The following is a 24,322-nucleotide window of genomic DNA, read 5'->3' on the forward strand; positions in this document are numbered from 1 at the left end:
GGGGTATATTGCTGAGATCTTGAGTCCCCCAACAGAAACTTCTACACTGCGTCGGTCCCTGGCTTTCTCCAGCTGACCTCTTACAAGCACGCCTCATCATTGCCTTACACAGTGTACCCCTGGCATTCCCTTGCTCTGGTCGTGTCCATTTTGAGTGGAGATCTGTCAAGATGGAAACTTCTGCTGTGTCTCTGTGGTCTAAGTCAAGATTTCTCAACTTGAACACTGTTAACATTTGGGGCCAGACAAGTCTTTGTTGTGTGTGTGTGTGTGGGGGGGGGGGCGTGGTGCTTTCCTGTGCACTGTAGGATGTATAACATTCTCTACTCACTAGATGCTAGTAGTAACTCTCCCCACCCCCAACCACGCCAGTTGGGACAGACAAACGGGTCTGCAGACATTGCCAAATGTCCCCTAGAGGGCAAAATCACCTCTGGTAGAGGACCAGGCATCTACAATAACCCTGTATTCTTGCATTTCTTCGCTTTCCTATTAAAGGCTGCTTCAAACTTCTCCAGAGAAGAGGCAAGTCCTAGTTTCTAATGCCCCAAATTCTAGGGCAATATATGTCAAGCTCTTCTAAGAGCCTCCCATTATCCCAGTCCCCATCTTGGGATAATTTTCTACAGCTCAGTAAAAATCCCATCAGAAAGGATACTTCAAGCTCAAGTCTCGGGGAGGTGACAGTACAACTCGCAGTTAGTCCGGAGTGAGGGTAAGTGGCACAGCATCTTCTACTCTCACAAATTCCCTTAGAGAATTCTGCCCTCCCATGCTTCTCTCTTCCCTTTCTTCTTTTTCTCATTTCCCCCTCGGTATCTGGGCCCATCATCCTTCTCCATTAGTCAAAGACAGGTCCATTACGAACCCATTTTTTTTCTTTTCTTTACAACTATTGCACCGGAGCCTTCGGTCTTTAATTAAAAGCCCCATTTTCAACCTCCGAGCAAATCTTGTAAAAGAACAAGTAAGTGACATTTTAAACTCCCTTACTTAGGAGTCTTATTTCTCCTTCGGTTAAGAAATCTTTAGTAAAAAGTTGTTGTAACCATAAAGAATACATCCCTTAGTTATGTAGTTTCACCCATGAAGACTATTGGAATAAGTATAGATTAATGGAAGAATCTAAAACATTTATATGACAAGAAATATAAATCTAAAGCATTCACATCTTAAGAAATATAAATGTATAACAAAAACGGATACTCTTTCTTACAAAACAATACTTATACCTAAACAGTTCTCTTTTGTAAACCTCTTGCCTCTAAAATGAAATTGAAAACACTTAACCTGATATTCAAGGTTTCTATCAGATGTTCTAATACCTTACAGATACACACCCCATGATTTCCTACCTTATTTCAGAATGGCTCCTAGACTAGCCTGTGTGATTTATTGTCAGTAGATTAAATTCTTCCAGTTAATACATACGTCTTAAATTAAATACTCTAAGACCAAATACTTTAGAAAGAGACCAATTGATTTGAACACTATGAATAAAAAGAAAGGGTAGAATTTTCAACAATTGTCTAGACCCTCTGTTCTTCCACATGGTCCAAAGTAAGAAGCTATCATTTATGCCTGAATGCTATTAAAAGCATTTGTATTGTTCAGATCAAATCTACACTAATATTCTGGCACTAAATACACACAGTATTGTAGTTTTAGGATTATAATAATGTCTCTGATATTCTTTCCCAGTCCTTAACAGCTTTATATCCATAATTGAGAAATAAGACTTTTATTTCAATCTTTTATGAAATCAAAAACATAATAATGACGCAGCAGATTATACTCTATGCTTATAGGTAGGATTGTTTTAGAGCTCTCATTAAAAACTGATTTCTCAAGGATTACAGGGAATACATTACCCACCGTGCTTTTTTTAAACCTGTATATGGCATGTTTTGAGTGTTTACCTTTGTATTTCTAAAGAATTAAATATCGGTTCAAGATAAAGCCAAGTTCTTTGACAGTTCATCCATTCCTCAAGAGTGCGAGAGAAGAGAGTCAAGTTTTGATCCCATTTATCCACAAGAGCCTACGATGATGAAAACACACCATCAGAGAGCACTGAACAAAAGCCGACCATATGGTTTCATTCCTAATGAGACTAGAATAGATGTGGAGCCTGCTGTTTGTTCTAGAAATAAGTGCAGGAACACACAGGAATAGAGGTAGGATTCACCCTTAAGAGCAATGGCACGGGAAATAAAAATGAATTATCTGGATTTATTATCTGGATTTATCTCGTCTGCCCAGGTTAAACTTCCTGACAGTTCCTCATGAACAGTTAATAATGTTTCCATAAAACTTACTCTGAGTATTTGAACTACCAAATATTCCACCTCATTTCTATATACGTATATGAATGGTTTATATAACTCCAAAGTTTGCAGAATGAAAAACTTAAAGTAATAAATAAAACTAGAGGAAACGAAAACATTTCCCCTTTGCCATTGTATTTACCTTAATGGGCCCGATATAGGAAGATCCTTTAACTGTTGCAAGTATGATCTGAGACTCCTCCAGCTGAGCTAGTATGTCATCTAGAGATGAAATGATTAGGACAGAGGAAGTCTCCGTGTGGTGAGGAACTAAATGTAAAGGAGTCGTGTTCCAAAGTTCAATGATCTTAAAGAGCATTTTTTCAAGAGCAGTTTCTTTAGTTGCTGAGGTCGATATTTCGTTTATTTGACTTTCGTGCTGAAACATCTAAAATGAAAAAAAATTATTAGTTAATGTCCGATGGGGCCCATAATTCCCGATACATCCAAACTGGAAGATTTAAATGACCGTGTTGAAGATGCGTCAGAAGTACTGAAGATCCAATACCAGTTAGGTTGATGTCCTACCCAGAGACTTCACAGCCTGACCTTCACGACTCAGCTCTTTTTCGTTTTTAATCATCCTAACTTTTTCATATTCTTCATGCTCGGTGAAAATTTCTAAACACAACGTTTATTTTCTCTGATTCTAGTCAGTGTAAAGAATACTTAACAGCACCTTCTGTGTATATGGAGATATTGTTTCCTTCGGCTTTGTTTCCTCTGCATTAATGTCAACTGCTTAGATACTTTATGACATGCTTTTACTCTCTATAATAATTCTTGGGACATAATCATCCGAGAGAATGTAACTCTAATGGACTCACCTCTCCCTGGCTTCCCGTTCTTTGCCATACCTCGATAAGGATAAGTGTTTCTCAAAATTCATTAGTGAAGTCTATATAGGTCTTTTTTTCCATGTGTGCAGACTGCCCATTCCCATAGGACAAGATCTTAATATAAGATCTCCAGATTCACTCGCCATAATAGAGATACTCAGAGAGCTTCCCATCTCCACATCTTAGAATTAACCAGCTGGGCTGACTGTTTTTATCCTGAAAGAAGAATCTACCACTGTTGCCATATGCATTTTCATGGGGCTAAAGAGTGATGTCTAATCCTTATGTTTTGTTAATGCAGCTCAGTGGGGACTCTGAACAAATATGACTAGTTTTTGTCATCATCTCTCTTATGGGTCTGCCAAAGATGGGTGTGACTATGGTGAAATCAGTTGACAGTTTATGGTCTTAAGTAACAGCTTTATCAAAGCCTTCACTTTGACACAGATTATTCAGCCTGAAGCAGATAAAGAACCATAGGATCATCAAGTTTCTCTGCTGAAGAAAGAACTTTGTGCCTCATGCCCATATTCTGAAATTGCTAAGTACTAAATCCAGACACTGGTAATGTCTAAAGCAAAATTTCAACCAAGTGGACCTAGCCCTTTATCGTCAAAGTTGGGACTAGACCACCAAATGCTCAGACCTCCCAATCGACTTGGTAATAATCTGGGAAGTTTCAGATGAAATCTTAATGCCTGTAATAATTATCTGCCTCTATTATAAAGCACATGGCTTTCTAAAGTGAAAACGATCAACCATAAAGTAATTGTGTTCATCTTATGCATACCATTGACCTCTTCCTCTTTACTCTGTGACATGCTTTTCACATCACGAGCTTTTCAGAGCCTGCAAAACATCTTGGGCAGAATCGTTATTATATAACACCATAATTTATTCATTTGATAAGATCACAAATGAACCTATCACAGCCTGTTCTAGACAGTCTTGCATCATGACTACCATTTCTGGGTCAGCCCCAAGATGTACGTGTTTTAGTAAATGAAGGCTGACTTTCCGGGCCAGATCCTGTTCATCTAGGCACTTGCGTTATCTGGATTAGTTGTTGTTGAATTTCTACAGGATGATCAGAATCATCCAGGAGCTTTCAGAGCTCACTTCGGATGACCAGCTGATTGTCCGCTCATCTCCTCTGCCATTACGACTAACCTCGAGAAGAAGGGGCTCTTTTGACTCTTGGTTAAAGTATTTCAGAGGCTGAAGACCTTCACTTTTGTTCAGATGTTGAATTATTTTAATTCGGATCCTCCAAAAACCGTGTGGGACTTCCACTTTAAACTGTCTGCTCATTTGAGAAATGGAAGGATAGCTCACTGGAACCCTTTGAGATCATCGACCCAATGCAGGCCATGAGCTGACCCCCCTGGGCCTGTCGACCCTGATTTCCATTGCTTGCTGCGACACTTAGCCTGCCAAATTTAATCCTTTATCTGACTTGCCTAAAAATGGTTCCAACAACCTAAGACTTAGACAATGAAAATATCATTGAAATTGTGCTAGATTTCTGAAATGCTGGTTTGAATAAACTTAACTGTTGGCATTGACCTATATGTTCTGAAATTATCTAGATATTTTGCTGAATTCACTTGTGGCACATAGATCGGTTAGGAGACTCTGGGAAAGATCCAGTAAAGCATGAGAGAGTTAGACCAATGAGGAGTAAAAGAATAAGAGAAGATTCAAAGATTATTTCATGATTTTTAGCTTAAAAAAAAAAAACAGACAAAAATGGAGATGCCATTAACTAAGATGGGAAAGAGAGAGGAAGAGCAGGATTTGGGAAATGAAGAATGAGAAGTGCATTTCTGGACATTAATTTTGAGATATCTCTTAGACACACAAGTGGAGATATTGATTAAGAAATTAGATACATGAGTTCAGGAGAAAGGTTGAGGTTAAGACTGGAGATATAAAATAATCTAATTTTGAAAACCAATTAAAGTTGTCTTTTAAAGTTCTTTTGAAACTCTTATAATTTCCCCTCGTTTCTTCATCACAGCAGATAATTTAGTAGAAAATTATAGGTATAAAATACCGTTATTAGACACTGTCAACGCTGAAACATGAAACATAAATGAAGCTTATTTTAAGCCAAGCATGAAAAAAGAAAAAAAATTTTAAATAACAGAAAAACTCTATTTTTAAAACAAAACCTACATGGCAAATCAAATAGTTGCTAATTGTGTATTTAAAATATAATATTGACTCATTGGTAGGGTTATCCTAAGAAGCTCTTCGTATTTTTCATTTTGTCTAAAATGGAATATAGTTTGGATTTTTCTATTTCTATAAAATGTATTCTCTATAAGCAGCACTGTTAAATATAAAACGCTAATTTCATTTGCCACACATAAAAACCAGTATTGCTGTTCTCTAATCATCTAGATAATAATGGCATAATAAATAGCTTAACCAATATGGCCAACTAAACATAATTTCCTGTCACCTATCATCTGCTAATATACTCCCACCTCCCCAGACATTCTATGAATGTCTCCCTTTTCTAATTTCTGTTCCTTATAGATTTATAGTTGCCCACTGAAAGTTGATGCCACTGGTGTTTCAATCTATCTTTTTAAAACGATTTTTACTTACCTTAAGCTCTAGAAGATCCTCAACTGTACAGTTTTTATCCAGAGAAACTGACTTTCCTATAATCTCCTGGAGAGCCTCCCAGTGCCTTGGCTTGAGACAAGGGTTGCCCAGAGCTATGATGATGGGCAGCTCTTGTTTAAAATCTGTCACTGATTGCCTAAGATGTGTTACCATGTTGTTTCTGGGTAAACCTGTAAATAGCAATGGGTCAGTAGGCTCACTGATGAGATAAGTCAACCATATTTTTAAGCCAGGAAATAAAATTACTACCTAATGTAATACTAGCTGATCAGTTATTAGTCTGCACTAAAATAATAAATTTTATTAATATCACCCTTCCGAAAGAATCAGCTACAGATGAAAATAAAGAGAAATAGTGATCAGGACTGGAGATTAAGACCTGAGACCATCGGAGCTAAGTTATCTTGGAAAATTTGAGACTGGGGATAGCCAGCTACCAGAGGGTGCCTCGGATTGCCACTGACAAGACAGATGCACCAACAGCTACACATATATACATTCAAATGACTGTTACAGGTTTGGGGCTTTTAAATGCTGCCCAGCAAGGAAGAACATCAAAGGAAAAATTCCATCATATTATTTCACAAGGAAAATCTTTTAACACTGAACTGTAGGAAATATAGATAAAAACTCTGGCATGGACCAGCACTGGTCTGTCCTCTGGCACTGACAAACCAGAGGTACGAGACTCAAAACCTATGCAGCTGAAGTTTCAATACTTATAACCTTTTTACTCGACATTTTACAAAAAGGGGGAAGAGGCAGAGATATAGCCAAAGTTGGGGACTCGGGACAACTGAACACTATGCCCGTGTTCTTAAATGTCCAATTTTGTACAATGGGGTTTTTAAAAATAAAGCCATGTAGAATAACAAAATGTTTTTCAAGACCTGGTTAAATAAAAGGACAAAAGAATTATATGTCCGCAACCAGCAAGATTTTATCTGGGAAGCTACGGATAGAAAAAAGGTGTTTTATACTTGTTACTTATATATTGTTCTCTGAAACAGATATATGACAAAATATTGAGAGAGAATGCACAAAATGAGTTCCGTTAAAGCAGTGAGACTACAGGCGATTTGCTCACGATTTTTCTCTTTCTGCGATATGGTTATATTTCTTGTATAATTTGAAAACAAGCAAATTAAAGTATTTTTCTGGAGAGGAAATCATAGCTTGAAGTATAGCCGAGAGATAAGGGAAGGGAGGAATTTAAAAAGCAAAAACATTCTCTTGCCAAGTGAAATAAAACGTTCCTTTTGGAAAGGATATGATCTTACAGAACTGCTCACACAGAAACGGCATCTCTGTGTTGAGAAGATTTCAAATTTGATGATTAGCAGAAAGGAAAGCTCTCAGAATGGCTTTTTTAGCTGTTCCCCAACAGCCCAAAGGATGCTGCAGGCATCCACGGTGAGGATCTGGGTGGAGATCTTGCAGGTAGGCAACCTTAACATCAAAACATCTCTAGCCTAAGAAGACCCAGAATCATGACGAAGTGTCTGGGGTTTTACCCCACTTTTAAAGGATACAAAAATTGTCGCTAATTACTTAAGAAAAAATTTAGGGACAAAGTTTTCATCTCTCTCTTGCTTCAGGAAACGATTCTATCTACACCCCTGCACTGTTTCTCCAGCCATTAATGGTCGCCCCTTGAAATGGGTAAAGCAATCAGGTCAAAGACACTGGTCTCGCTGGCCCAGAGGCCATTTTGTGTGTAATCCTTGGTGGAAAGACTTGAGAACGAAACTCTTACCTTTTTCTAGTACGAAGATTATGTTCATCCAGTTTGAAACGTTTCTCTGTACCAGCTCTATGTCAATACTGTGAAGAGTACGCTTCCGCCATTCCTGGAAGAGCGCCCCCCACTCCTCCTGCGCGTCCCACAATAATTTCCTCAAGGTTAAGTCATATTCGATGTCGGAGATCTCCGAAAGCACGATCTGTGTAATCTCCTCCACGTTAAAAGAATGCATATGAGACTGTGCGTCCTCAAAACAATCCTGATAGTCTGAATACGTTTTAACTTTGTTGGCTAAGCTCGCAGCTTCCTCCGAGAAGGTCTGGATCATTTCCATTGCTGCGGACACTCGCGTGCCGGCACATAGCAGAACGGGAGTTCTTATCTAAAAAAAAAAATAACAGGAAGGCGTTCTGAGAGATCGTGACGTTCAGAACTCAAACATGGTTAGCGCCGGCATTTCAGTATGCGCTCGAAGCTTTCGTGAACATTATTTGCCAACATCATCTAAAAAGATTGTCTTTAATTTATAATTACCTGTGTTAATTATGACGAGTTTTAATTGTTTCTTATTCCATAGATCTATAATTTATTGTGTGCCTTCTCTATCCCAGTCAGTGGTAACACATCATCTTACCTACTCAACCCATACAACGATCTTGAAAGATAGTTAATATTTTTTACGGTATTTCAAAGAAGATCTAAGGTTATGAATAATGTTCCCATTGTCACAAGTGTGTTCCAGGGTACAGCCCCCTGGCAGCCTGACCCTGAAACTCATTTCTTTTTTCTGATCCTGTTGAACTCTCTGTTACTCTTCTGATGCCTGTCACATGCCGCCTTGTGAGGGTCTTATGATGTTGCATGCGAAATTTTGGACATTTGCAACTATGACATCCAAGGAGGAATGTAAGTAAAAATTTGCCCTGACCTTAACCTTGCTAAATTATTTTTGTACACCTCACAGAATTTAGCATAGTAAAAGGCAGATGGTAGTTGTTTATTAAAAAATTGTTGAAAGAATAAATGAATTTGGATCCTATCACCTTATTCTTAAAAAAAATCCAACCCATGGAATTGCATGTCATGTTGTGTTATGTGTAGTGTGGTCGGTCATCAAATAAACACTGAAACAATCATAAACACAGTATATTGTGTAAAATAAACTATATCTGTGATAATAGATAGGGCTTAATATGCAATCTGTAATAGTGATGCCTATATAATGGGTTATAAAAATTTTCCTTAGGCTTCTCTCATAATGTCTCCTTAACATTGATTTGTTTGTAAGTGAGCTATTTTGAGAGAGGGAGTAAATACTTGGAGAGATAATCTTACTAGCTTAAATGGAGTCAAGGTTAGAGTTTTGCCAGTCCCGTCAGCAGTGTCTGAATGGAGACCTTCACAGAGATCAGGAGTATAAATTAATTTGAAAGGTAAACAATTGAAGTTGGATGATGAATTAAATGTGCCCCCGCCCCCATGTCTCCCAATGACTATACCTATGAACCCTGGACACACAGCAGCTACTTCCGGAATCTGAAAATAAACAGTAGAAAGCAGACTGGAGAAGAAGATGGTAATGTGAAGTGTCACCAAATTAGGATTGAGTTTACTATTTTTTTTTCTTCTTCACCAGTATTTCTTGACCTAAGCTCAGTGTACTAGAAACCTGGCAGTAAGTGTCAGGGGATACAAAAGTCAGGGCTCCAGGAGAACCTCCAGGAGAATCTCCTTGTTCTGACTTGAGGAGCAGAAAAGGTTCTGACATTTTATTTGCTTGAACAAACTTCAGTCAGGCTCCTGAAACTTCTCCTAGGCTCATCTGTGTACTTCCTTGTAAAATCTAGTTTTAGTAAGAACGCTGCTAACTCAAGTTTAACCAGACCCGCCCTCAATGTCTGATCGTCCTGGATACCTGATCAGGTCCCTCATCCTCTACCATCCCGTGACATCTGATCACCCTGGCCTGTCCTTAGAAGTATCTGGTTAGGTCATTTTAAGCCAGAACCTTCCTTATACCTGATGTTTCTCCTTAGTAATTTTCCATCCACCGACTTCCTCCCTGCTCCTTAGCTATAAATTTCCACTTGTCCATGCTGTATTTCGAATTTCGCCTGGTTCGATATTGAGCTCTCTCTTTCCCTACTGCAATAGTTCTGAATAAAAACCTGTTTTTACCACTTTGACTACCATCCAGCTCTGGTTTTCCTGCCAGTTCCTAATGTTCAGAGTGTAGAAGTTCCCCTTCCTTCCTTTTTTCCTTCCTTCCTTCCTTCCTTCCTTCCTTCCTTCCTTCCTTCCTTCCTTCTATCCTTCCTTCCTTCCTTCCTTCCTTCCTCCTCCCTACCTCCCCCCCTCTTTCTCTCTCTCCCTCTCTCTCTCTCTTTCTTTCTTTTTCTTTCTTTCTTTCTTTTTGTCCTGTCACATCCCAGCCCTCAAGCAATTCCAGGGTCATATTAGTAGCTGGTGGCAATCAAAGCCTCAGGAGCTGAAACTGCAGGAGAACTTTATTCTCTGTTTAGGCGAGCTGTGGTTCCACAGAGGGTCGATGCTGTTGATTTTTCTGTGTTCTGCTGCTTTGCTCCAGATGCAGTTTTGGAAGTGGATGGGAGAGCACAGTTATAAGGCCCAGCTTTCTAACCAGAGGACTGAGAAGAATCCAAAGAATCTGGAAAATACTGGAAAGATTGTAGAGAGAAAGGTACTCCAGAAAGTGACTGCATAAAATTGGCTATAAACTCTGGGGCTCGCCCCTAAGCTGCACACATACAGATCTGACCCAAGTCAGCACGTCAGACTCTGAGACTAAACAGACCACAACCCAGAACAAGACTGACTATAAAATGGTGTACATGTGGTATAAATCCGAACAGCCCTGCAAAGCTGTGCTAACTGAAAATGCAACTACAGCCCAAAGGAAGTGGGTTGGAACATGTCACCTAAACTTCAATCTACTGCCTTCTGAAACAAAAATATCAATGTTCTATGAGATTTAAATAAGACACAGAGTGTTATGGCATATTTATTCCAGAATATATGATATAAAATTATTCAGTATACAAAAAAATAAGGGAAACTTCAACACACATGGGAAAAGATAATCAACAGATACAAATACCTAAATGATATAGATATTAGAATTATCAGACAAAGAATTTAAAGCAGGTGTTATAAAAATGCTGCACCCCTCTCCCAAAGATGAATACTCTTAAAAGCAGCAGGAAAATAGAGCATATTAGCAAAGAAAAACGAAAAGTCATAATGAAGAAACGAATGAAAACTTTAGAACTAAAGATCACAATTAAAAAAATGAAAGCTTACTGGATTTGGCTCAACAGCAGGATGGAGATGATAGAGGAAAGAATCAGTGAACTTGAAGACAGATGCTTCCTCTGCATAGTTGAGTCCCTCCCAGGGAATCTCCCTGGCCTGAAAATAACTAAGTCACCCAAGATTACACGCCCTCTGCAGGTCCATCCTGGAGGTACAAAGGCCCAGCTTTCTCGCCTCATTCAGAATAACTCTGCAGGGGCATCCCAGGTGTAGAGATTCCCATAGGATCCTTTGACTCATTTGTAGCAATGACAGTACAGTTCAACCTCTCCCTCTGTCCAACCTCGATTCCCTCAGTCTCTGACACTGCTGCTACAAGCACTCGCCAATAAACTTACTGTGACAGATCTCCACTTCCACCAGTGTCCAACCTAACACACTTCACAAACATAAATGGGAGAAAAGAGAAACTTTTGTATGTATGTATGTATCCGTACATTTCTAGTAGTATTTTAAAGACTGCAATGGAAGATGTATGTCAGGTACTTTCCTACGACTATATTTTTTATCTTCATTATATTCATTTGCAACAGCACAGATCAACTGTACAGATGGAGAAATTGAAAAAAAAAAGATTAATTGAAACAATTAACATTGTGCCTAGTACACATTAGGTACTCAAAATGTATTGAATAAATTAATGATAACGCGTAATGGTGGCGAGGATAGAGGGGTGGTGAGAAGCAAGGTCCCTGGTGCGTGGCTCTTCCTTGCTGTGCGACCTTAGGCAAGTAACGTGACCCCTTTAAATCTCAGCTGGTTGTTTTTCTTTTCATGTAGATAAAAGGGTAAAGCATTTGGCATAGTTACGGACACTTAGTAAAGGCTCAAGAAATGTTAGGTGTTTGCAGTTTGCTCCTCATGATAAATAAGTGAAGTTGGAACTATCATTACCGTTTGGCCCAGTCTAAGGAAGGCCAAGAAAGGCTTCTGGCTCTCTTAGTCCTTTCCACGCCATGTGCCCCTTTGGTAGTCTGTTGAAGCCTACGAAAAAGGTCACCAGCTTTGATGTCGTTTGCTGTCTATAGTCACTCATAATTGAAGAAATTGCTAAATTTCAGTTAGAGGTTAGCGAAAATGGACATGTAATTTTACTTCCTATTCAAGTGCACAAATCAACAAAATTCTGTTTGTGAATTCCAGGTTAAGAATACATGGATTAAATTATTTACCTAAGATTCCGTACAAAGAAAATACCTATATGTTTAGGCTTATATGAGACTAATATCAAGCTGAGTTTTAACGAAAACAAAAACTTACCTTGGTTTTTAAATTACTAATGTCGACCCGTAGACTAGTGATATATGCTTCCAAATTGTCTCTGAATTTAATAATAGCAGCATCTTTATTTGTATCACTTAACTTCATAGCAGTTTTTAGTTGACCAAACTTGAGAAGAAGGATTTTATATATGGCAACTTGCTCTTCTGAAATATGGATCTGGTAATACCTTAAAACAGAATACAGTTGAGCAACGGTTGAATATTCTTTTTCTAATTCAGTTATTTTTGAGGAAACTGCACCCAAAAAAGTAAAATGTTCCAAAAATTCTTCTATTTCCGTGGGATCAGATTCCAGCTTTCGCAAAGATGAGTCTACAACCTGAAATCATTTACACATCAATTATGATCATATAATCATTTTTCACTATTTTAGAAGATGAATTATTCTTTTTGATATTCTCCAACTTAATTATAATTTCAGAAAAAGAAAACAAAATCATCTACACATTCTAAATATTTTTAAAATACTGAGGTATTAATATGACCAAATCCTTTCTATTATTGACAGAAATAACTTGAATGTATCTTGCGCATAAAAATGCTACTAAGACATTAAAGAAGTACCATTATGAATAATTTTGTTTCTATGAAATAAATGTAATAATGATAACAAGAGTATGGATGAATGGTGAACAGTGTATAAGTGCTACTGTCTTTTGAGCATTTACATGCTGGGTTCTTTATACATGATCTAGGTTCTTTATATACATGATCTAAGCTCTTTATATACGTGATCTCAATTTGCTCTGATAGTATGTTTGCTAATAGTTATTTTCTGCATTTTGTACAGAAGGAAAACTGACTCTCAGAGAGATTAATTAGCCTAAGATGAGAAATTTATTGAGTCACAGAGCTATGATTCAAACTCAAATCTGAATCCAAATCACATTTGTATCTATTATATGTATTCATTAGAGCATCCATACTTTTTATTATATGTGTATCATTCCATGAAATTTTCAAAAGAATTGTATTTCTATACTCATTATAATTTTATCATATTTTTTTCCTGTTTCAATGACTCTTAAGGAATACTCTGTGCATAATTTTGAAATCAATGTCGTTCAATTTTCAGTTTCACAGCCTTGAATTAATTGCCTGTATATGTCTCTAATTTTCAAACACTTTGTTCTATTTGATTATAAAAGTAACAAATGCTCGTGCAAAAATGCAATACAAAAAAAAGTTTATGAAATATAAAAATACCTATTATTCTATCACCTAGAAACAACCACTGTTAACCCATCAGAAATTTTACTATGGTGTGAATGTGTGTGTGTGTGTGTGTGCACGCGTGAGTGTGTGCATGTGAGCATGCGTGAATGAACACACTCTTGCCTACACATTTTTAACACAGGGCTTACATGAACAGGCTTGTGTTTGAATCCCAGCTCCAGTATTTACTAACTGTGAGAACCTAAGCAGACAGGTTTATTTGAATAAACCTGGTGTCCTCCTCTGTCGTTCTGAAGATTAAATAATTTAGTCATAGGCTTATAACGGTGCCTGCCACATTTTATCAAAAATGAAACAGAAGACTGAGTAAACAAACACAATTATCTTGACTCCGACCGCAAATCCCAATTAAATTCCAGAAAAAATAACTGTTAAATACAGATCCATATTACAAAGAAACAGATAATTCCAATTTTGTGAAAAAGATGAAATACACACAACTTCCTTTATGTCACTGGTAGTTCATTGATACCAAAACCAGATAAGGATGGTAAAAGAAAATCACAGATCAATTTTACTTACAAGCATAAATGCAAAAATCTTAAAGATTATGTATATGTATGCACATGTGCAATCTGGCAAGCTAAATCTACCAATCTGGATGTGAGACTAACTTTAGAAAGTCAATTTATGTCATTCTCCACATTAAAAGATTAAAACAACTGTATGGTTATCTCAAGAGATACATAATAAGCACTTGATAAAAATCACTTATTATAAAAGAATTCTATCACATTAGGAATTCTTTTCAAAATATGAGAACTTCCTTAACCATATTAAGAGAAGCTACCAAAAGTCTCAAAAAATAAAGACACACATGGGGGAATGCAGGAGCTAGAAAGGGGGTGACTAAACAGAACTTTCATAACAGATTCCTAAAAAATCATAGCTCAGAAACAACTTTCTGGAACTAAAAACTATGATTCTTCTGTCTCGTTTCCTCCTTGTGCTTCTTTTGTGATAATTGTATTGCTATTTCTTCAAGTTCGGATTTTTTTCTACAGTGCCTAATCTACTAATCCCATGAAGTGAAATTCCCATTGAAGATATTGTATTTTTCACCAATTTAAGTTACATTTATTTGGCTTTTTATAATCTCTTCCATCTACTTGTCATGTTTGTGTTTTTATTTAAATACTTGTACATAATTAGATAAGCTGTTTAAATGTCTTTGTCCAATAGTCCCATTTTTTTTTTTTTTGTCATTTCTAGGCCCGTTTTCATTGACTTCTTTTTTCCTCATAGTTGTGAGGCATATTTTTCGTTTGTTTGTTTCTAAGCATATTTAGTAATTGCTGATTGAAGGCCAGGCATTGTTAATGCTACGTTATATGTCTAATTTTTATTGCCTTTATTTAAAAAGTGCTGTCCTTCATTTGGTGAGGTAGTTATTTGCAATTTTTTTTTCCATAGGAAGGCGAAGTGACTTCTGTGGTTGGTTACTTTGGATGGAGAAACTTGTTAGGCATAGCCGAGGCCTTCTCAGAAACCAGCTCGTCCACAAAGAGTACGTGTTCCTTTCTGCTCACTGTCGTAGAATGACAGTGGCGTGCTGTAGCCACGAGGTTGACAGTTTTTCAGGGCAACCAGTGTTGAGTGGGTTAAGTCGCTAATTCTGGGCTTCAGTTTGGGGAAGGTTAATTTTGAGCAAATAGAAGCCATATACTCCAGGGTCCACATTATTCATTAAGGAAATATTTTTAACTTTTTTCGTCTTAACTTGTTGCCTTATTTTTCAGTTGGTTTAGTACTCAACCAGATGAGAACAGTAATATTATGTCTCCTAAAATTCAATATGTGGGAAGAAGTGTCTGAGTAGCCAAAGGGATGGGCTATAAGCTTGCGGACTTGAGACCCAACCCGTTCAGCTTTTTGCTTGTTCTCCTCTACTACAGAGGACAGGGAACTTAACCTGGGCCATCTCAGCCAGGTCCTTTTGCGACCCAGTTCTGGCGATGAGAAGGAAAGTGAAATTCACCATGCTGCTTCTTCGGCTTCCCCCTTGTTTCTTTCTACGCCTAGGGTGTGAGCACTGTGCCTCTGTGGCTGCAGTCACCAGCAAGGCGGACGGGGCGGAAAGAACGATGCCGGCACCATAGCTACCGTACCAGCCCTGGCTCCCAACACTCAGACTTCTTTCTGCTCCAGACGAAGCAACTCTTCATTTAATAAACGTCATTTTCTGGGTTTTCAAATACTTGTTGGAGAATGCAACCTGAATTAAGTAGAGTAATTTCTTTCTGCTCTAGACGAAGCAACTCTTCATTTAATAAACACTATTTTCTGGGTTTTCAGATACTTGTTGGAGAATGCAACCTGAATTAAGTAGAGTAATTTTTGTATATTACAGGATTATTGCGGGTCTAAAGATAATATATATTCCATTATATACAGCACATAGTACCTTTCATCTAATCGACACTTTTTGATCTTTTCTTAAGCTTTTTGCAGCATTAAAAATTGCTACACATTCCCTCCTTCTCAAAACACTCTTGCTTCCTTCCATCTCTCTGGCTGCCCCTCCTCAGTGTACTTCGTGGGCTCCTTTAGCAATCCCCTACATAGTGACATTATTCAGGCTCCTGTTGTTTTTTTCTACTGCCACAACACGTGTAAACAGGGACATTCTCATTCGCTTTGATGATTTTAATGACCACTTGTATGCTGGTCATTTAAACGTTTCCAGTCTAGACTCTCTCCTGGTATCCAGACATGTCTCCCTGAGTATTCTACTCAATTATTACGCAATTGAACAAGCACTATGTGACCTCTCCCAGTGAACTGCAATCACCGACCACCTTGTTACCTAGAGGCATCTTTAATTTCCATTCTTTCTCTTATCCCTTACGTTGTCAATTGCTAAATCCTGTTGATTCCATCTCTTAAATAGATCTCAGGTCCACATACTTCTCAGACTCCACCTTGCTACTTCCTTGGTTCAAGCTATCGTCACCTCTCCCCCTAGACACAGAATCATCTATCCTCTGTTCTTGTCCCACTCTAATCCATTCTTCACACTGCAGCCATGGTGGTCCCTACAAAAATGCAAATTCCATCATGTCATATCTCTGCTTAAAATCTTGCAACGATTCCCCATAGGAAAAGCAGGTAGAAAGTGATATGGGGCATATTTACAGATATGGTGGTCAGAGAAGGTTTCTTTGAGGAAGTGACATTTGATCAGACCTAAATGCAATGCATATGGGAACTCTCTGAAGATAATACTTATTATGTATGTTTTCTAAGTAGACATTTAAAATTATAACCTACTAATCTTAAAGATTTTCAAGCAATAGGAATTTTCAAAATACTTACTTCCAATAGATGTGTATTCTTTTTTTCAATTATAGATCGCAAGAGGTCGTGGCTTATTTGTATGATATTCTCAACATATGGTAAGCATTCTGACTGATAATCAAGACTTAAAACCTTGAAAATACCAATGCGTTTCTCAATGACCATATTAACGATATGTCTAAGATAGTTTATAAATTTAGCTAGTATCACTTTAAACTGTGTTGATGTTAATTCTTCCATCGATGATATTTTTACACTCATGATTTTGGCCTTTTCTACCATAGTACAATATTTTAAAAACTTGCGGCTGTAATCATTAACTAGGCCCATTTTATCACCAATAATAGTCAGGAGACTCACAATCTATAAATAAAAATGTTAAAAAGTTAGTTAGAATTTTATTTTAAGGGTAAAAATAGTGTGGTCTATATGCTAATAATTTTGTTAAAATATTTAAAATAATAGTTTTACGTGGTTAATTGCATTAAGAACCTCCACTAAATAAATACCTTGGAAACATAAGACTTGAAGAAATTTAGATCGCTTTTTTAAATTTGGCTTTTATGAAAAGGTTTACAAGGCTATTTAACTATATAATTAGCATGTTATTTTTAGCCATGTACTAGAGATACCAATCAGTTATTCCTTGTTTGTCATCCTGTTTTAGTGTATATGTTCTGTGCCCTAGAAAAGGTCAATTCCACACACTATCCAAAGTAGGCACAGCTATCCTAACTGAATCCTAACTGAAGCTAAGACAATTGCATTCTCTTGTATATTTGAACAAAAATACCCAGTTAGATAGTAATGGGAAAAGCCAGGGCCATGGCAATTCAACATTTCGGCAAGGCAATATTATGAGGGAACCATAAAAAAGAAAGCTCATTTTCATAGTCAAAGTCAGAAAAAAAGCACAGAAATGAAATATCATGAAGAAGACAAATGGGGGGCGATGAGGTGAGAATGATTTTCCAATTGCTGTAACTTATGAGACTCTAATTTTTCATTAAACCCTTTTCATCGAAGAATTTCAGTGCGTTTCTGCTTCTTAAACCGAATGTTCCCTAAGAAAAACTGTTTTTAAACTTACTTTATTTTGGTAGGCAGGATCCATTTCAAAAAGGATGTGACAATCTGGCCATGTGGTGTGCTTCTTATAGTCTGTTATATGTCTTTTCTTATCAGGCATATTCATAATTAAAACCAAATCAGTAAAGATGGACAGGCGGGGATCTTTGTAAAGAGGAATAATTTTGGCTAAAATACATAAGTAAAAAGTTAGTAATTTCAGAAGTCCCACTAAAAGCAACACCTTAAAATTATCCATGACATCTAGAACTACTAAAAACTGAGGCTGATTTATTGTGGGAGCTAGATAATATTCTATTTTGATAAATGGAATTTAAAGACAAGTGTAAAAGTTTGAATTTAATATTATGAAAACAAAAGATATCACTCATAGGTAACTGGGTGGTGGTGGGATGAGGCGTGATTAAAATAGAAGCAGAGAATAAGTCATTAAGTTAACAATACTTGGAAGTGTATATGCTATGTGAAGAGCATTATACCATTCTGAGGACACTAAAGACACAGCCTCTACTATCAATGAGTTCACAGTCTAGCTGCAAAATTGGATGTCCACAAGCAAAAACTAAAAAAAAAAAAAAACCAAAAAACCTTTGACCTATACTTTATGCATTATAAAACATAAACTCAAGATGAATCACATACCTAAATATAAAACACACAACTATAAATCTAGGAGAAATTACAGGAAAAATCTGTGTGACCTTGAGTTAGACAGAGTTAGATACAAAACTAAAAGCATCATCTATAAAAGACAGAAAAAGAATAAGCTATACTTTCTCAAAATTAAGGAGTTTAGCTCTGTGAAAAAGAATGGAAAGATAAAGCACAGGCTGGCAGAAAATGTTTGCAAATCTTATTATCTGATAAGGAACTTGTATCCAGAGCACATATAAAGACCTCTCACAACTCAACAGTAAGTATAATGAGGAAAGACTGGATTCTTGAGGCCTGCCAAAAGAAATCAAATAATGCACTGGATCCCAGCTCAGGCCAGAGAGAGGGTCCTCGGAATTCGGCAAACCATCACGATGGGACTAGAGGATGCCACAGCAATTAGGGAGCTGCAGAGGATCCTGCTTAGATTGTGCAGAAAGGATAAGTTCATTGGTCAGGCTAGTAATTACCATGTAATTTCAGACTGTGTACACGCAGCTGGAAAAGAATTAATAAAAATCTACTTGAGGTGGAAATAATATCTTTGTTTTACTGTGACATCTAAGATATTGCTTATTTAAGTCTCATAAAATTCCGTTGAAATTATTGAAAAAAATCCAGGCCTTCACCATTTTCCTGATTCCCATCTTTTATGCACTCTATGATTATGTGTATAATTCACACATAGTTCCAAATAATTCCCAATTCACACTGACTGATCTCAAAGAGTATAAATTTATAATCTCCTAATATATCGTAATGTCTGCCACATCCCTGGGTAAAAGCATCAAATGCCTAAATTTAAGTAAACATTGCCAAAGAAGACAATGTATCTAATTAAACCTTTAAAATACTTACTTATACATTTTTCAATATCAGTCACCATTTTTTGAATTTTTATTGAAAACTCCAATCTGTTGGGAGCAATAAAGAGATTTGTAGGAAATTCTAAAAATCTAAGAGAGAAAACAGTAAAAGCACATTTCAGGAGAATGAAGTAACTAACATATAAAATTACTTGAAATTTCAAAAACGTTTACTACTTACTCATCATACGTGTATTTATTCTTAAACTCAGTCACCACTTCTATGTCTATTAGGATCCATCGAAAGAAAGAGAGAATAAAAAAATTGATTGATATTTATATCCGCTAAATGGCAACTTGATATGTGTCAATGCTTTCCAAATAGCCTAAGAATAAACTTGAAAGGTCATTTTAAAGAGTATTCAAACAGTACACCCCACCCCCAGATTTTGATTAATGAGGTCTCAGATGGAATCCAAGGGTCTGCATTTTTAACAAGCATCCCAAGAAGAGGGTCCTCAGGTCCCCTCAGTTGGAAATGGCACGCGTACTGAGATAAAAATGAACAATGTCATTCTTATCCACAGGCACCACAAAGGGCCTGTAAGTAGATGCTCACCTGGAGCATTCTTCCTTACACATTTATAAAAATCGTAACCCACTAACTGATAATACGTAAATGACTACGTTTTCTCTCACTTGTTTATTGTCTGGCTGTTAGGACACTTCCCTTCAGTCTTTATAGTCTCATACGTCTTACCTGAAAAAATTTTTTCGAGGTTGTAACTAAACTTTTTTGGTTTCATGATCGGAAGTTCTTCACTTGACTGTTTGATGACAAAATTGACTTCATTCATCGACATTTCGTCATCTTCACACATCACAGATTTTTCGGAGCACTTGTCAAGCTCAGAAAAATTCTCTGTAGAATTTTCTGAAGAATCGCTCTCAGCAGGAATTCTCAAGTGTAGATTTACTTCAAATATTGGTGCATATGTTTTTCTCAAATCTTTATTCACTTTAATACTATTCAGAATCTAATTCAACAGATATGTTAGAGTTCCAGTGATGATGTATTAACTAAAAGAACACTTCTTTTAATTTAAGATAATACAGACCTAAATTTTAAATGACAAATAACTTCAGTATAACTGAATAACATTGTATTACCATATAACTGGTCTATGCATGTTAAAAATAAGTAAATTAATATAAAATAGATGATATATTAAAACACAGTAGTACTCCCTGAAAAAAAAACTGTGTAAATTGAAGGTAGAGTAGCCACATGTTAATTATTTTAGAACTTATTAAAACTATAAATTCTATCCCAAGAAATTTTGAGTTAAAAAGTCAGGAGCAAGGCCCAGAAATCTGAATCATTTAAAAGCTGAACAGGTGACTCTACTGTGTACTCAGATTTAAGACTTACAAATCAGGAATATATTTCAAAGTCATGACTACAGGTCTTAGCTCTTCACTTTAACTTGCAGTAGCATAGTCATCCCTATGGAAGAATACCTAGTATTTTAGGTATAAATATCTCATTTACACAATGTCATTGCTCTTAGGCTCTGTCTAGGCATGGGTTCTCAACTTACTGATCCCTCATATCCCATAAGCAATCTGTTGTGCTTGTGTTTCTCAGTGTGGTCATCTGAACCACCTGTTAGAACCCCAACCATTAGTTCTAGCATTAACAAAGAATTTTGTGCAGGAAGTTAACAGCATAAATAAAACGCCATTAGCACCCTATTAAGCTGCTGAGGAGAGAGCCCATGCTACAGGTGATTTTCGAGCCTTAAAAGTTCTACACGAATGGGCACAGAGTTTCTGTCTGGGATGATGTAAAGTTCTGGAAATGGACTGTGGTGATGGTTAGATGATATTGTACTAACGTACTAATGTATACTAAGATCACGCTGAAAAATGGTTAAAATGGTAAATTTTATGTTATGTTTATTAAAAAAAGTTCATACAGATAATTCCAAATGAATAATGTGTTGCAAAGCTTATTCTGGAAAATAACCTCTCACTGTGGAAATGGTTGAACCTCTAGCCCTATATACCTTCTAATATTATAGTAAACAAATATTTTGCATAGAATCATTCTCGAAATATGTATAGTTACCATTTGATATAGTGTACTTATATCAGATACATAAGTATACTTGACATAGTACTGAGAGTACGCTATTTGATATAGCATAGTTACTATTTGATGAGTGCTTGCCACATCCAACACACTATAGTAAATGAATCACCTTCACCTCATTCATCCTCATAGTAACCCTGAGATAGAAATTATTCCTCCGATTGCACATAAGAAGAAAGTGAGACTCAGGAAGCTTATATTAATTTGTCAGAGGCTGTACTGCTAGCGTATGCTAAGGCTGGAGTTTGGTCATGGGTCTATGAGTTCAAAGCCCACAGTTAAAAACTAGAGTTTGAAAATCTTTTTATAAGAAAGACTTTTTTTTTTCACTGTCATGCTTTTTGAGCCTGCAGGAATGGATCAATAACTAGTTTGATTTCCTCTAAAGTGTAAACTGAACGGAACTATAACTTCTGCAGCATGCACTGGGGAGTGAAGGGAGGACTTTAGCCATATCTCTTTCTTCAGAGTCACATCTGTATGTCCAACATCCTAACAGAAATTTTCACCTGGTTGCCCACAGGTACCTCTGACTCGACATATTCCAAAATAATTATCTTTTTTATCTTGGACTCGACACTAGAATGAGCTCCAAAAAGCAGTCCACCCCAACATGAGGCTAAAACAGGAGCAAAGCACGGTTAGATTCTACGGGCAAAGTGAGAACAAGATGCTAAAACCTGGGCTGCATGGGACAGATGGAGTAGTAGCAAGTTCACAAGGCTGTAGACATCAAATCTAATCACTAGCAAACTGGAAAATCAGAATCAGCGTTGAATTCGATGACATAAAAATTAAGAATTTACATTACCAAAGATCTATAGGTAAAGTTAATGGATGCGGACAAAGTTGAGAGGTAATAGTTACAGTCTAAAATTAACAAAGAATCAGTATCTAGAATATACAAGAAAGTCCTCAAAATCAGTAAGAACCCCAATAGAAAAAAAAAAGCTTCAAAAGACAGCTATAAGCAATTCAAAGAAGGAAAATTAAAATAGTTAATATCCATGTGAAGCCTCAGTAGTAAAGACCGAAATAGAAATACAAAGTGAGACACCACTTAGGACACAGTAGACCGGTGACAGTTAAACAGGCACCAGCTATGGAGCAAGGATATGGAGAGATGCACTAGTAATGGGACTGTGTCTCCTACTCCTGCTGGAGAGCGGGGCTGCAGTACTTTAAAGTAAACTGCATACATCCTACGACCCGGCAACCTACTCTCAAATTTGGGTAACAAAGAGAGATTATTATCCAGTCCAACAGGAACGCCTGTCAAGAGGCTGTTTATCCACTACCTTGTCAGTGGGAGGACAGACTTGGCAGCAACTTAAGTGTCGGGAGGAGTACAGATGTATAAAATCCGACGTATGAAAATATCGTGTAACAATCATGGACAATAAATTATATGTGTGTGTATATACTTACATAGACTGGGTCTCCCGGGAAGCGAACCCTAAGACAGGCAGGACGTGTACGAAGGAGCTCACTTGGATCAATACCCGTAGAAGGGGGTGAAAGGAAGCAGAGTAAATAGAGGGGCAAACTGAGCTGTGCTATTCTTTATCAAGTTGAAGAAGTTCCCCTCTCTTCCTAGTTTACTGAGAGTTTTTACCATGAATGGGTGTCATATTTTGTCATGCTTTTTCTGTATCTATTGCTATGATTACGTAATTTTTTCCTCTTTAGCCTGTCGATGTAATGGATGACATTAGTTGATTTTCAAATGTTGAACTAGCCTTGCATACCTGGGATAAATCCCACTTGAAAGGCTATTTCTACTCAATGTTGGATTTAATTCGCTAATATTTCACTGAGGATTTTTGTTCCTATGTTCATGAGAGATATTGGTCTGTAACTCCCTTTTCTTGTAATGCCTTCATCTGGTTTGGTAATAAGGTAGCACTGGTCTCATAAAATAAGTTAGAAAGTATTCCATCTGCTTCTATCCTCTGTAAAAAATCTTCCTTAAATGTTTGCTGAAATTTACCAGTGAACCCATCTGAGCCTGAAGCTGATAAGTTTTCATTGTGTTAAAATTTTTTTTCCCATGTTAGACACACTTAACAAAATGAAAAACAAACAAAAGCATTAGAATTTATATTTTCAGTGTATGACAAATAATTACGGTCTACATTTTATAAATAATTTTTGTGAATCAATAAGAAAAAAGAAAACATCAGAAAAATGGGAAAAGACATTAAAAAGTCATAAAAAAGAGAACTATAAATAGCTACTGAGCATAAGAAAACTGTTCCATATTCTGAATAATATATGTAAAAATTAAGACTAGTTAATTCAGGTTTTCAGCTATCAATAGGCAATAGCCAGTATAACATAGGGTATACTTAAGAGGAAGTCCTTAAGAGAATTAGTATAACCTTGTCTGGATAGAAATTCTGCAATGCATGTCAATAGTTTTAAAAAGGTCCATAGGGTTGATTTAATGTTAATCCTCAAGAAAAAAATTAAAACAGTGCATAGATTTTTATCTTGAAACATTTCTACTTGAAAGCGTTCATAAAGGAACTAGTAGAATCAACTAAAATAGCAATTCCTTTAGAGTACAGGTTGGCGATAGAAGGCACGTAGGTTAAATCTAACCCCTCAAAAAGGACAAGATTTTCAAGAAAAAATTATAAAAGCATTGAAAGACATTAAAGAAGACTAAAATAACACAACACGGTAGGAAAGCTCAATATCATAAAAGCTCACTGCAAAATTGTATGTTCTAGGCAATTTCATTCGAAATCTACATAGGATTTGATTCCAAAATGTATATGGAAATGCAAATGGCTGAGAATAGGCAAGACACTCCTACAGAGGAGAAGGCTGATTGTAAAGCGATAGCATTAATCCATTGTGGATGTGGCACAGTAATAGGCAACTATGTCCACAGACCAGAATAAGAGTCTAGGAACA

At 36.8% G+C, this 24,322-nt stretch overlaps 1 protein-coding gene across 1 annotated transcript in view; it reads right to left on the reverse strand.

The window, feature by feature from the left end:
* Positions 1-24,322, reverse strand: part of DNAH14 (dynein axonemal heavy chain 14) — a 221,193-nt gene that overhangs the window by 151,237 nt on the left and 45,634 nt on the right. The window contains exons 11-20 of the mRNA XM_011360885.1: positions 20,006-20,282; positions 19,487-19,532; positions 19,298-19,395; positions 17,787-17,953; positions 16,715-17,059; positions 12,141-12,482; positions 7,560-7,929; positions 5,783-5,973; positions 2,470-2,715; positions 1,920-2,041 (exon numbers count right to left, since the gene is read on the reverse strand). Of these exons, the coding sequence (XP_011359187.1) occupies positions 1,920-2,041; positions 2,470-2,715; positions 5,783-5,973; positions 7,560-7,929; positions 12,141-12,482; positions 16,715-17,059; positions 17,787-17,953; positions 19,298-19,395; positions 19,487-19,532; positions 20,006-20,282 (2,204 nt within the window). The remainder of the gene's footprint in view (positions 1-1,919; positions 2,042-2,469; positions 2,716-5,782; positions 5,974-7,559; positions 7,930-12,140; positions 12,483-16,714; positions 17,060-17,786; positions 17,954-19,297; positions 19,396-19,486; positions 19,533-20,005; positions 20,283-24,322) is intronic.

This window comes from Pteropus vampyrus, unplaced genomic scaffold, assembly GCF_000151845.1.
Source record: "Pteropus vampyrus isolate Shadow unplaced genomic scaffold, Pvam_2.0 Scaffold60, whole genome shotgun sequence".
NCBI lineage: Eukaryota > Metazoa > Chordata > Mammalia > Chiroptera > Pteropodidae > Pteropus > Pteropus vampyrus.